Here is a 14,430-nt window from a genome sequence, read left to right on the forward strand (position 1 = left end):
AATAAAAGTTAATGATAATAATAATAATTTTGTGTTGCTATTTCTAGCCGAGTGCAGCCCTTGTAAGGCAGACCCTCCGATGAGGGTGGGCGGCATCTGCCATGTGTAGGTAACTGCATGTTATTGTGGTGGAGGATAGTGTTAGGTGTGATGTGTGAGTTGCAGGGATTTTGGGGACAGCACAAACACCCAGCCTCCGAGCCACTGGAATTAACCAATGAAGATTAAAATCCCAGACCCGGCTGAGAATCGAACCCGGGACCTTCTGAACCGAAGGCGAGTACGCTGACCATTCAGCCAACAAGTCGGACAATGAAAGTTAATGAAAAGTCGCAAAACATTACTCACTTCCTCTTTTCTCCAGCCCTGTGCTTGTATAGTCTAGAGTCTAGTGTCAGACCTAAGACGAAACGCTGGTTAATAGAGCAGACGCCTGAAAAGCCTTACATCCGATATGTTTTTGACATGCTCTATTGGTGAAAAATATCTAATTCCCTCCATGGGAATTTAGAATTTTCCAAACATAACATTTGACAGTCTTCATAATTTTAAAGTGTTCCTCCAGACAATCAATAGTCGTGGTAAACACGGTTGGACCCACTCCTGTTACAAATAGATTTGTCTTACAAGATTGAAGCTATGAATATTCTAAAAATGGATTTTTATTGCAATTGCTGATTATATTTTATATCATTAAGTTTTTTACGTATCACTGTTTTTGTATGTTTTTCATCCTTGTGTTATTTTAAGCTGAAGATGACCTCTAGGCTAGGTTGACACATGTCCCATGTAGCTTTTTAGAGAAACCATTTATTAAATGGCAAATTTGTATTGAATAGGTGGACTTAATACAATTAAATTCTTGTTAGAATTTTATCTTGGATATCAAAAGTCAATACAGAACCAGAATGAAGTTCATTACTTGTAACAGAAATAAAACATGGCACAACATTAGTGTAAACAGCAACATTTATTTGTATACATACTTTATAAAGTAGATATTAGGTATATTAAAATAGGAAGCATTTCTCTTCATAAATATACAAACAATTATGAATATGACAACTAAATAATTCAGGTTTCAAATTTCAACAATAAACTAGTCCTCCCACTCATCATCTTCTTCATCATCATCACTTGAAGCACTGCTATCAGAATGGATGACACGTGATCGTTCTGCCAAGGCTCTAGCCAGAGCACCTGCAAGGCCATTCTGAGGAGTGGAACTTGGAGCAGGTTTTGCTTTTTGCTGAACCTATAAACATATAAATTAATGTTGTAATATGGGATCTCAACATATTCAACAAAAACAACAAAAAGATAAAACACAAGATAATTAAAACCTTTGCTGCTTAGAAGTTATATCAATCATCAGCACTAAAAATATGTTCTTATGGAATTGAAAAAATCAACAACTAAATGGATAGTGTGGGGTATTCTAGAATTTAGATGCCATTATCATAGTTGCATTGGTGATGCATGATAAAACTTATGTAAACAATTGAAATCTCCCCAGTTGCGGCCACATATAAGATCCTGCCAAGCTACCCAAAACAGGACAGAGTCTACAACAGCCAAACAAACAGAAGAGTACCTCCTTTCTAGAGACCTGAGAATATGGTGAATAAAATGCTTCATTACCAGTGGAAAAAGTACTTAAATGGTGGTTTAAAAAAGTGGTAAAAGTAAGACAAGAAGGTGTAAAGTGGTAAATAAAGTTATTTAATAATATGGTATATGCATCATAAAGTACATGTCATAAGTTTATGCAGGCCTAATAGCAATTACAATACTAATACTAGTAACACGTGTGACAGAGAATTCTAGAAAACTAACATTGCTACACTAACAGTTCTGCTCAGAAATTAACCATTTTAGCTTAGAGCATATGTATAGTATGTTAAATCTTCAGCCCAAAGCTAGCTGGAACCTCAACAGATCCACCACCAGCTGTCATAAGTAGTCTAGGTGTCAATGAAGAGGTGTACTAGGGAAATGAAGAGCGAGGTAGTTTCCCATCACTTCCCTCAGTGAGCCAGAAGAAGCTGTCATTCTGCCAAACCCACCGAAATGTATACACCAACTGAACCTATGAACAACACTTTCACACCATTCATTACACAGACTGACTGACTGACTGACTGACTGACTGACTGCATAATGAATGGTATGACTAGCATCGTTCATACCTCAGTCACTTCATACTATCAAAGCCAAGGACAAAGCAGACAGAAAACTTAAAGTAAAAAAACTTGATCTAGCCCATACAGGGAGAGACAGTGCACTCAATCCACTGTATCTCACTGGAGATTGATCTGGGCAGATAGAGCATACAGAAATATAACATACAAAATGTCTAAATATTTCAGATTAAAAGATTCAAAACAATTTAACACAATATTCTGAGCACTATTTTTATCAAATAGGCCTATTGAAATATATCATATTCTTCTACATTTCAGCTGAATACATAACTGAGCACCACATATAGTTTGAGCAGGTCATTAATTCAATTAAGGCCCTTAACTTTCAAATGGTACATGTCATGTGCTTGGCAGGGTTTGTAAACAAAGATGAGCAAATTATCCCAGTGTAGACAGGCTTGTGGCAAACATTAAAAAGGCTTTCTTAAAAAAAATCTCATGAGTTACATAATTCAAAGCAGAAGCTCTGGACATCACATTTCCACCACAACCTACTACCACATTATACAATAATGTAGGTTTTAATACAGTCCTCCTATTCATACGTACTTTCCAAAGTCAAATCCACTGAAGATGGCCCATACCAAAGGTCGAACATTTATGGTCAAAAATGAAAATTTGACTCCCTCATACAAGAGGTAGCATTGTATTGAATATGGAGGACTGTATTAAAACCTACATTATTGTATAACTGATACTGTCAATATGGATATGAAGCTGATATCATGCAACTACCATCACATGCTAGAGCACGAGGTTAAAAATGCGTGCTTGTATATTGTGAAAATTTTCAGGTAGTAAAAAAAGTACAGGGTTTTGATTGTCAGGAAGCTGCTTCAACAGACTGCCCAAGATAAGCTCTCTGAACCAAACATGGAGGGCAGTTTGACATTTATTACACCAAACTTTGCATTACTGTAGTCAGCTATCACATCACTGGAAAAAAGTGAGGCAATGGTAGTTTCTATTTCACTACTTAAACAGCTGGAGTCTGGTGTTAACAACACCTGTGGTAAAATTGGTACAGCTATTGCATTTAAACTGAGAAAAGTGCTGAAAGAAAATACAGGATATAAAACTGTGTCAAACCTCAGATCCTTCATTTTCAATAACCTAAGAGTAATGTTTGTAGTCCAGTGCAACTCAGACTAAAGTGAATTAAAAGAACATAACTCAGTATTAAAGGCCTATATTATGTGGTTTGTTTGTCTAACCTAGTATTTTCTGAGGATTTTTTGAAGATTCATTATATCATTTTTACATTCTATAATATATATTTTTAATTTTAGGCCATTTAATACAGTCATTTTTTGCATTTCTAAATATTTACAATGTCAACATCTGAGCCTAAGTTACCTATATTTATATAACATTCTTATTTCTCCTGTCTTTTACAGTGATATTGAGAAAATGTTCCAAGAGTTGAAATAGCCACCAGATGTAGCTGATTACTTCCCCATTACAAAAAAAATACAACAAACTACTCATGACCAAAACTTCTGAACTTGTTAAAGAAAAACACATTTCTTTCAGCAAAGTCACTGTATCACCTTCACCAGGTTGACATGCACAGCTTTGCACAGCTCCATGTATTAACATGGCCAGCTAGATCTACAATGACCTAACTGGAGTGATGCATTAATTTAGCCGTGCTCTGAGTTGCACTGTCTTCCACAGAGATACAAAGAAAATATTTAGAAGGCAGAAATTAGCACCGCCAGGCTGAGTGGCTCAGATGGTTGGGGCACTGGCCTTCTGACCCCAACTTGGCAGGTTTGATCCCGGCTCAGTCCAATGGTATTTGAAGGTGCTCAAATACGACAGCCTTGTATCGGTAGATCTACTGGCACATAAAAGAACGCCTACAAAACTAAATACTGCCACCTCGGCGTCTCCGAAAACCATAAAAGTAGTTAGTGGGACATAAAACTATTATTATTATTATTATTATTATTATTATTATTATTATTATTATTATTATTATTATTATTATTACTGAAATTAGCATCTGGTATAAGATGGGTAACAAGAACAATATAGTACAATGATGATCATCAAATTTGAAGTTTAGAGAAAAATATCTTCTATAAGTGAAATGACCATTCTTTGTTGTAGTGAAAAGGCATTTCCTTTCCATTTAGACTTAGTTAATATATAACTGTTGGGTTCTTCAATCCATCAAAAAAATTTATGATTAAATACAATTTAGAAAATATTTGAGAAAGAAAACATTTAACATATACCTGAAAAAGAAACAACTGAATTAAAATATTATGAATCAATGAACATTATTAAGAAGTGTTAAAGCATTTATGTTAAAATCTGTGTCCACTCTTCTAATAAATGTTGAAATGTTATAACTTTGGAGTTTGAAATGTTGTGCTTTCCTTTTATGTGATTTAATTTAAAGAATGGGAAATCTTTTAGGTGCATGTGATCACTGAAAATGTTATTTGCTTTAAGTCTCACTAACTACTTTTACGGTTTTTGGAGAGGCAGAGGTGGTGGAATTTAGTCCTGCAGGCATTCTTTTACATGCCAGTAAATCTACCGACACAAAGCTAACGTATTTGAGCACCTTCAAATACCACCGGACTGAGCCTGGATCGAACCTGCCAAGTTGGGATCAGAAGGCCAGTGCCTCAACCGTCTGAGCCACTCAGCCCAGCTTTCCCAAACTGTACTATAATAAATTAAATCACATAACAGGTACGTACAAAAATTTAAACTTGTTAAATTATATAAGTCATTAATGGTCATTAAATAACCCCTCAGTGATTCAAAACAATTCAAAATTATGATGATGATGATGATGATTATAAATTACAATTCCACAAAGGTCGCTGATGTCACTGGAACGTGACATAACGAAAAGTTATGGTAAAAAAGCCAGCTGATACAATGCCAATTACAGAGCTGTCGTAGGTACGACATCGTAACAAACATAAAACCTTCAATTATTATGTTTAATATATTTTAATTATAGTTTATTTACTGCTAAATTATCTTTTATTAACCCGCCAGTGGTCGCTATATGAGCAAAATGTTCATGGTAATTGAAAATCACCTGCACTTTTATACAGCATATAGTTTCGAACTTGAGCCCTGTTGTACCTTCGCACTGCAGTTTTGTGAGAAGGATGGATGCACTGAAATGCACATCTGTCACCTAAAGAAGGGACAGGGAGGGAGGGAGTGGGGAATTATCAGCGACCGTCAACGGTGAGCATTTTGCTTTACGTGCGACCAGTCAAGTTGGCGCTAATTTCTCTCTCTCTCTGTGTGTGTGTGTGTGTGTGTGTGTGTGTGTGATAGTTTCACTATTGTTGTATGTTGTTTCATAGGTGAAACAGTTCTTTGCACCTTATTGTATTAATGTGTTGTATAATTAGTGCGTGACGATGTCTTCAAGTCATTACATTTTAGCTTGGTTTGATGAAATTCCTAGTGATCAACTCGAGGGCGAAAACAGTGACTCGGACTGTGAAAGTGAACACAGCGAACATAATACGGATACTGAAAAGTCCGAGCCAGAAGAACTTGTTGATGGAACAGAACCTGGAGAGCAATCTGTAGCTGGCGAACAACATTTTAGTGACAATGTTTATATCGGGAAAAATAAGGTGACAAAGTGGGGCAGACACCCACCATGAAGAAATCCATGCTCATGTACTTATACGAAAATGTAGTGACTCATTCTCCTTGTGTAAAGGGCATTGCGAAAGACGCACACACTACTTTAAAAAGTTGGGAATTGTTTATCCCAGATACAGTTATAACCATCTGAGATTTATTACTATTTGTAATTTTATTTGTAAATTTTAATATTCTTTACGACCATTTGAGATTTATTCTTATGTTCATTTAATGTGTTAATACAGGGTGACCGATGGAAACGTGACGTTTTTGGCATGGCTAGTACTCTCTCAGTATGAGGAGTGGGGAGCGGAATTGTCAAGCAGGACACTCGCCATGTGTTGCTGTTTCAGTAGCTATGGAGCAGTGGTCAGTTAATAATGTACGGACAACAGGATCTATTGTTAAAAAGACGCCACCAGGTCCGACTAAGACAGCAAGAACACCAGAAAACATCGAGCGTGTGCGAGACGCGGTGACGCGTAGCCCTGAGCACTCAGCACGTAAACATGCACTCAAACTCGTAATGAGCCCAACTGAGAATTGTGTTGCGACTGGGAATGGCACCACGACGCCCACGGTTGAAACGCACACGAAAAAGTCGCTGCACTGTTATAACAGACCCGCCATTCTGCACAAATGGGTCGTACGCAAACATATGATGTTCAAATGACCACTGCTCCATAGCTACTGAAACGGCAACGCATGGCGAGTGTCCTGCTTGACAATTCCGCTCCCCACTCCTCCTACCGAGAGAGTACTAGCCATGCCAAAAACGTCAGATACCCGTCGGTTACCCTGTACATTTATGCTTGAAATAGGTTGGTATGTATTATGTAAACACGTCATATCATACCGTGAGCATTTTGCTCAACGCGCGACCACTCGCGTTACTTTTGTCTTAGCGACCACTGGCGGATTAAATGTTAAATATGACTAGTACAGGGTTTCCCTGTAAATATGTAGTATAAATTTGTATAGCCTCAAATACGTATTATGTATAAGTTTAACCTCAAAATCTAGATAGTCAAAAGCGGTAGAAAATTCCATAATGTTCGTATGTTAGACTTTTTGTACTATAATTTGGTATATATGAAGGGTTCTGGAAACTTACTGTAAGGTTTTATTATCCAGACACATGGAGAGACATTAGGAATGTTGGAGAAATTTTTATGTGTATTAGTAAACAGAAAACGAAAGTTAGAGTTTTGTTTTCAGGAATTTTCTAAATTTCATTTAATAATAAATTAGTTTCAACAGATTGAAGAACCTAACAGTATTAATTATAAATATCTTGACCATTCTGGCACATGAAACTGCAGTACCTCTATCTACAATCATGAGACGAAACTCTTGCTGCCGAATCTGTGGAGTGACATCCACAAATTTTAATGGTGGATGTTTCGTTTCGTTGTAGGTAATTCCATGGGCTAGAAGGAATTTCGCACATTTGATTATTTCTCAGTAAAACGTCTCTCATTCATGAGGTTACATAGTCATCTTGGGGCAAGTAGCAACATCAACACCATCTACTGCAGTAATTATGACTGTCAACCCTGTGTAAGATTTTTTTTTGTAAGATGCGCTAACATGTTCATTTCAAATTTTAAATTACTTTTCACACAGTAATTTTGGCTGTCGAAGACAGGCTTAAATACACTGATGGAAAAATAAAAATTAGTACACCTTCTTAGAATTTTCCAATTCATTCAAGATTCATTGTTAAAACAGTGCATATGGAGTACATGGAATGATTACATTTACAGATCAATAGCTCAAGCGGTACCGAGGTACCAGCTGTCGATCCATGCCGAACACCCATATTATTACGTGGTGTATCCTCTATGGGCGGCAATGCAGGTGTTGATTCTGGCATCCGTTCTATCATACAGATGGTGAATACTGTCTTGGGATACATTATTCGATGTCTGTTCGACCGGTTCACGTAGTTCTGCAAGAGTTGTGTGTTGACAAGTAGCACGTGTCAGTTGTCGTCCCATCATATCCCACACGTGCTCGATGGGAAACAAGTCAGGAGATCATGCTGGCCAGGGAAGTTGCTGCACGTCTTGCAGAGCACGTTGAGCTGCACACACAGTGTTTGGGAAAGCATTATCCTGTTGGAACAACCCATCACCTTTCTGTTGCAAGAATGGCAAAGGAACGGGTCTTACAACATTCTGCACATACCGAGCGCTGATCAGCATTCCCTCCACAAACACCAGAGGTGAACGAGAGTTGTAGCTTATTGCCTTATGGTCTGGGGTGGGGCCAGTGTGTCTTAGACGAATGCACTCTACGAGACAGCTCTCGCAAGGTCTACGTCGTACACACAAATGACCATCACTTGCATGCAGGCAGAATCTGCTTTCATCGCTGAAGACCATGGTCCGCCCTTCCATCTTTCAAGTGATCCTCTGATGGCACCAGTCGAGTCGTGCATATCGATGCTGTGGCGTGAGTGGAAGATGGACTAAAGGTGTGCGTGCCCATAGTCCCACTGCTAGTAATCGTTTGGCAACAGTTCGTGTTGACACTTCTGGGCCCATAAACCCTCTTATCTGTGCTGTAGTAGCTGTACAATCTGACACTGCTGCCCTTGCAATACGACAATCTTGACGGACGTCTGTGCTGCGTGGACGTCCAGAACCTCGTCGACGGGTGTGAAAGTGTTCAAGTGACCATTGCAACCAGCATCGTTGCACAACTGATGCTGCATGTCCAACTTGTGTGGCAATTCTTCGAAAGGACCACCCCGCCACTCGGAAGGCCACAATTTGACCAACTGTCAAACTTGCTCTGTTGGCTGTAGGAAGCACGAGTCTGTCTCCGTTGCATGGCACCTGTTTGCTTCACACGTTTACATCACATTGAGCCTTATGACTGTAAACATTCCCTATTAAAGGTTACGCGCAGATGGCACTCTGGCAGCTACGACACTACGCTATCTGTTGGCAGACGATATTGAAACCACTATCAGTACATCTACTATCCCCCAGGTGGCATCTGCCGTCATCAGATCAAAATTTGTGTCATCTTTCCAGGTGTACTAATTATTATTTTTTTTTCCGGCAGTGTACTAGTCATTGAATAATATTTACAATGTTGATCTAAAGAATTCAAGTTATGTACCAAAAAATCCCGCAAAATATGGCGAAACATGTCATAAATAGTATCGATTGGCTGATTGAATGTTAGCTTTATTAGAGATTAATCAATCAACACAGTTTAATGTGGCTTTTTTCTTTTTCTAAAAGAAAAACATACTTATATGAAATAGGATCTAATTATTCTGGAACTGCACCCACCTTTTCAACCATGAGCATGTCATTAAAGTAAAAGTTTCTGAATTGCATTCTTCTATCTCTCCCATTAATTTGAATTTTGCCTGTGAACAATGACACAGTGGCATGTGCCACTGTTAGACCTGAATGTGCTGCAAAGTAAGAAACATGGATTTTCACTAGCAGCATGGAAACATCAAATTTTGTCAGCACTTTGGAGTCTTTCACAATGTGCAATGCTAATGGCAGTATAAAGTGATGCTACAATGTTAAGATCAAAAGTGTTAAGTGGCACTGATATTTTAATTTAATAAATCATTTTTATATCATTATTGCTAACAGTTCAGTAAAATGCCAGAACCTGAAATAATAATTTATGCCCACAGCATGTTATTCATTTGTTGCTTTTTCAATCTTTTGCCTGGATGGCCGAGAATACAGTTCTGTGAATATTATGAAGCCTAAAAGGAAGCGAGTTTCGACTGAAGAAAAACCGCCATGGCAGGTACACACAGATGAAGAGACATTATGAAGTTAACTCTTAGAATACCCGAGAGCGCAAAAGCATTCCTCGGCATGCTAGTGTAAATTGCCAGGAACGTAATAATGCTCCTTACACAAGTAGTTTTGTATATGCTTGTAGTTCTCAGTTTTCTGATATGTAGCAGCACAAGTCAGACAATTCAGAATCCACAAAGTGTATAGTTTCTAAATCTACCACAATTATTGTGCTTATCACTTTCTTTGCAGAGATGTGATTTGTTTCAGAGCACCCAAATTTTGTACACCATGCAAGGTTGTGAGTAGGAAACTGGCCTCAACCATGCAGGATGTATTAAAAAATGATGACGATTTAGCTGGGTATATTAATAGTCTGTGCCATTGATGACTACAATGAGTCTGATAAGAATGTAGCAATATCAGGGTCATGTAGTAATGATGTTGATATTATTGTTATTTCTGAGATAGGAAGTTATTGTAAGCCTCATATTTTAATTAGTGAAAATGACAGTTGTACAGATTCCTAAACATGCCCTTTCTGCTGATGCAGAGCCTGTGCAGTATTTCAACCCAATTTTTACATTACACATTTTGAATTTAACTGTGAAAGAAATGAACAGGTACGCAAATCAGTTCTTGTCTACCCTTAAGCAACTGTCGCCCCATTCAACAGCTCGACAATGGAGACCTGTTACTGTGACAAACAGAGGTTACTGTGGCAGTATTTTTGGAAATCAGTATTACAAAAAGGCCAAATATACTTTCATACCAGTTGATTAACCCATTCAGATGCAGTTTTTTACAGGGCAAACTGGCCACGCATTGCAATTTAATTTACATTGAAAACTATCACTACACCTGTAACAAATTATCTCAACAATGTACAGAACTACAGATGACTATAGTACAACACAGTACGGAAGAGCTTAAAAGCAGTCATCAATATTCAATGCCACCTTGCACTTATCACATTCATAGCGAGATTCACCCCGATTCCTTCTACTGGGATTTTTTCAGTGACTGTCAAAGCAAACCTTGCACCTTCTGGATGGGCTCTTCTTGTTTGCAGTGGGTTCTATCTTCACAAGAAAGTGCCACCAATGTTTAGCTTCCAATTTCAGGGGTGTACGTGCAGCACTTGGCATACCCCTGATATGGTAATCAGGCAGAACAACCTGTTCCTAAAGTTGTTCTGCAATGTCAGCCCTGAAGCTTCAATGCAAACTTTCTTGACCTTATCTTCTGAAACCACTCATCTACTGAATATGTTTCAGGGATGCAGTATGATGATCCTTCTACTTCTCTCTCTCTCTCTCTCTCTCTCTGTGTGTATGTGAGTGTGTGTGTGTGCGAGAGAGAGAGAGAGAGAGAGAGAGAGAGAGAGAGAGACAGAGAGAGACAGAGACATGCACGGTACTAAATATTTTTTACATACACGTCCCTCTACGAACAGCACGTGTCAGTGAAAGACTCTCCCCGTGGTTAAATGGAATATTAGAGCAATGATGGTTAAGCGGGATGCATCTAATCGGAAATATAAACATTACCTGACCGAGAAAAATTTTATCTACTAAAATAGCCTACGTAATAAAATGACTCGGTGAGTAAAAAATGCTCGACTACGCTATACCCATGACCTTATAAAAGCTGATATGGGACCCACTACTTTGCGGAAGTCAATCCGCCAATTTGGACGAAATAAACCAGACAAGATAGACGATTTGGAGATTTTTCTTGATGAACTGAATGATAACTTTGTATCCTCACACGTAGATATAAATGAAGAAGCAAAAGAAAATCTTTTGAGCGCAAATTACAACACACCACCCATAGGTAGAGCCACTTAGCCCGACAGACTTCAGAGAGCCAGTGGGAAGAATATATATTTCCAGTATTTTCAAATCATGTTTACCTATTCTCTAGTCTTTGTCCCTGACGACCATCAATCTCCTAACGTAAAAAATGATGTGTCACTACTGAAAATGATATGTCATTTTAACATTTTAAATAAAGATGTTATTAAAAAACTCTTTTCATATTCAAGTAACTCTTTTCTAAGCCATATATTGTCAATTAATATGTTGAGAGCCACGCGACTCCATTTGGGTATGTGAGAGTATTCAAGTTTTTGAACTTCACGTCCACATATGGGGTCGTACGTTCGTTCTAAATCGAGAACTGTGCGAACCCATTTGGGTGCGCAGTAAGTATGTGTTTCGAAGCTGTATAAAGAGTCTTTCTGCCATCTGCTGGTCGTCTATTTAAGTACGTGCATAGTCCACCTTCCATTCCTCAATTTCTGTTTTGGCACGACCCCATATGGGTACGTCAAGAGTGCTTTGTAGGGTGACAAAGTCATTGTCTATGTCACGCACAAATTGTTTATGTAAGTGTGCACTGCTGTGAGTTTCCTTTTCTTTTTTAAGTTGTTACGAGTAAATTGAGCAGTAAAAGACTTAGTGCAGATAGTCTGGACGATATATCAAACAATTCGGACAATGATGATGTAGACAAAGTATATAGTTACAGTGATTTTGAACCCAGTACAGAGCAAATAGCGATCTCGCATGTTCATCCACATTGATGAATTACAGTCTTCAGCATACACATCCGCACTGTACTCCAGGTTTCCAAGCCAGCTGTTGCAACAATTATGACCATCTTCAGCGATATAGTCACTGGTTTTCCATGTTGCACAATCATCGCTGCTAGGTTCTCTTACTCAAATTAAAAGTTATACAAACAAAATTATACACTTATTCAATATTCCGTAACTACTAATTCTTATAATATTATTATGTTATATCTTAATTTACCAAATTCACATGATTTTCACTACTTTATATAAGTACATTTTATACGAAAATTTCCTAACCTAAAATTGGAAGATAGTCATTTACAAACATTTCCTGACCTAAAATTGGGGATCGTACTTTTTTACGGCTCCAGTATGAACAAGCTAACACATCTCTCATAACAACAGCACATAACGCATCCCTTCACAGGAAAAGGTAAATATGACCGAGCGTCGGGACAGTAACTACTATATAAGTACGGCCTCATATGGGGTCGCAATATTTTACCTAACATAATAAGTTAACCTAAATACATCCTTATTTCAGCGATCATTTGCTTGGTTAAGCCTGTAAACGTTTTGGCACCAGGGAGTAACTTGATGTTACTAGCTCACGGCACTAGACGGCAATCCTATGAAAATCGGTCTGGCACTCAACGTGTTAAGTGTTATATTTCTTGAAATAGCATTGATTATGCTCATTCAAGGTGTCCTGAAAACTTTACAGAGTTCTCCTGAAACACATGCATTACTGACTTGTCAATTTTCTCCGCAACTGCTGGAAGAACGAAGTAGGGATTTTTCTAGTATTTTAAAATTTGATTATTTTTTCAAAATCAACTGAGATATATGGTTGAGTGAAAAATTGTTTCCTTACATTGCACTGATTTCATAATTTTCTGCAGTCTTTCCAAGAAGCATAAAATAAAAAGTTCCACTTCTGAATATAATGTCAATGTTTCATCGTATCTGTATCATGCATTATCAAACACCAGCTACTTAGAGATATATTCAAGCAAACTTTGTGATACATTCCTAAATCATAGTGGCAAGGTTTAGGAGGGAAAAAAAAGAAGGTGGAAAGGCATTAAGATGTTCACAGGAGCATTAGAAATGGGGCTTGTTAGCTTGTGTTTAATTGCATGGCAGGAGAATAGAATATTTGCACCAAGGAAAAACATTTTGAAACATTAACCCATCCTTTTAATGAGTCTAAGTCAGTTTGTTAACAAGCTTCTAAAAGAGAAATGTTAAAAATGTCCACCTTTATTGGCAATAGCTGATCATTTTTACTTACCGACTTCAGTTCAACACCTTGACGTATTTGATCTAGTAATTCACCCCGAGTATCGCCACCACTTGTACGTTTGTTTTCCACTTCCACGTGCTGTCAACAAATGAATTTTGATACATATACATAAGAAATTATGACACTGTAGGAAGGAATATTGGCATTTTTGATCAACATCATTAATACAAAACTGATGAAGTTGTTAAAAGTTGTTAATGGAAAAGAGTTGGGAGTATGGAAAGGATCTGGCCATGACGTTCACAGATCTAATCGAGGCATGTGATAGTGTTCCCAGGGAAAAGGTTAGGGAAACCAGGGTCAAAAAGAGACTGGGTACACGGACTGTAGAAACGGTGCAAGCAATATACAACTGCATCAGCAGTGTACAGACTCCGGTTGGAAAGACAGAATGGTTTAGAAATGAAAATGGACTCATTTGACCAAGACAGGGGAGTGTGCTGTCATTTCTTTTGTTTCTGATGGTTATGGGAAAAATGGTTAAGGAGACAGAGGAGGTGTATGAGAAGAGGGAGATGAAGTTATTACTATTTGCAGATGATATTGTGGTCTGGGAAATGAACAGCAGAAAAAGTACAAGAACAACGGTCTGGGAAATGACCAGCAGATAAAGTACAAGAACAACTTGTTGCACTGAAAATAAAATTAAGAGGTATGGTATGAAAATCTGCAGAGAGAAAAGTAAGACCATGGTGATATCAAGAGGAGAAATACAAGAGAAAGACGCTGTGAAAATTGGTGGTCAATGCCTTGTAATTGTAGACAGTTACAAATACCTAGGGAGTGAATTAATGCAGAGAATATGGACATGGAGATTAGCAAGAGGGTGCAACAGGGCAATGCATTCTACCATAACATAAGAAACCTTGACTGGAATAAGTACGTACCAAGGAAGTGTAAGGAGATAGTGTACAAAATGTA

General features: G+C 38.0%; 1 protein-coding gene across 4 annotated transcripts in view; it reads right to left on the reverse strand.

Annotated features, from left to right (window-relative positions):
- Positions 1-959: 959 nt before the first annotated feature.
- The window catches only part of LOC136863022 (actin nucleation-promoting factor WASL), a 227,098-nt gene continuing 213,627 nt past the window's right edge, over positions 960-14,430 (reverse strand). For all 4 annotated transcript variants that reach the window (XM_067139337.2, XM_067139336.2, XM_067139333.2 and 1 more), the window contains 2 exons: positions 13,498-13,587; positions 960-1,255 (listed from right to left, as the gene is read on the reverse strand). In XM_067139337.2, the coding sequence (XP_066995438.1) occupies positions 1,100-1,255; positions 13,498-13,587 (246 nt within the window). In that variant the 3' untranslated portion in view covers positions 960-1,099. The remainder of the gene's footprint in view (positions 1,256-13,497; positions 13,588-14,430) is intronic.

Source organism: Anabrus simplex, chromosome 2 (assembly GCF_040414725.1).
Source record: "Anabrus simplex isolate iqAnaSimp1 chromosome 2, ASM4041472v1, whole genome shotgun sequence".
Taxonomy (NCBI): domain Eukaryota; kingdom Metazoa; phylum Arthropoda; class Insecta; order Orthoptera; family Tettigoniidae; genus Anabrus; species Anabrus simplex.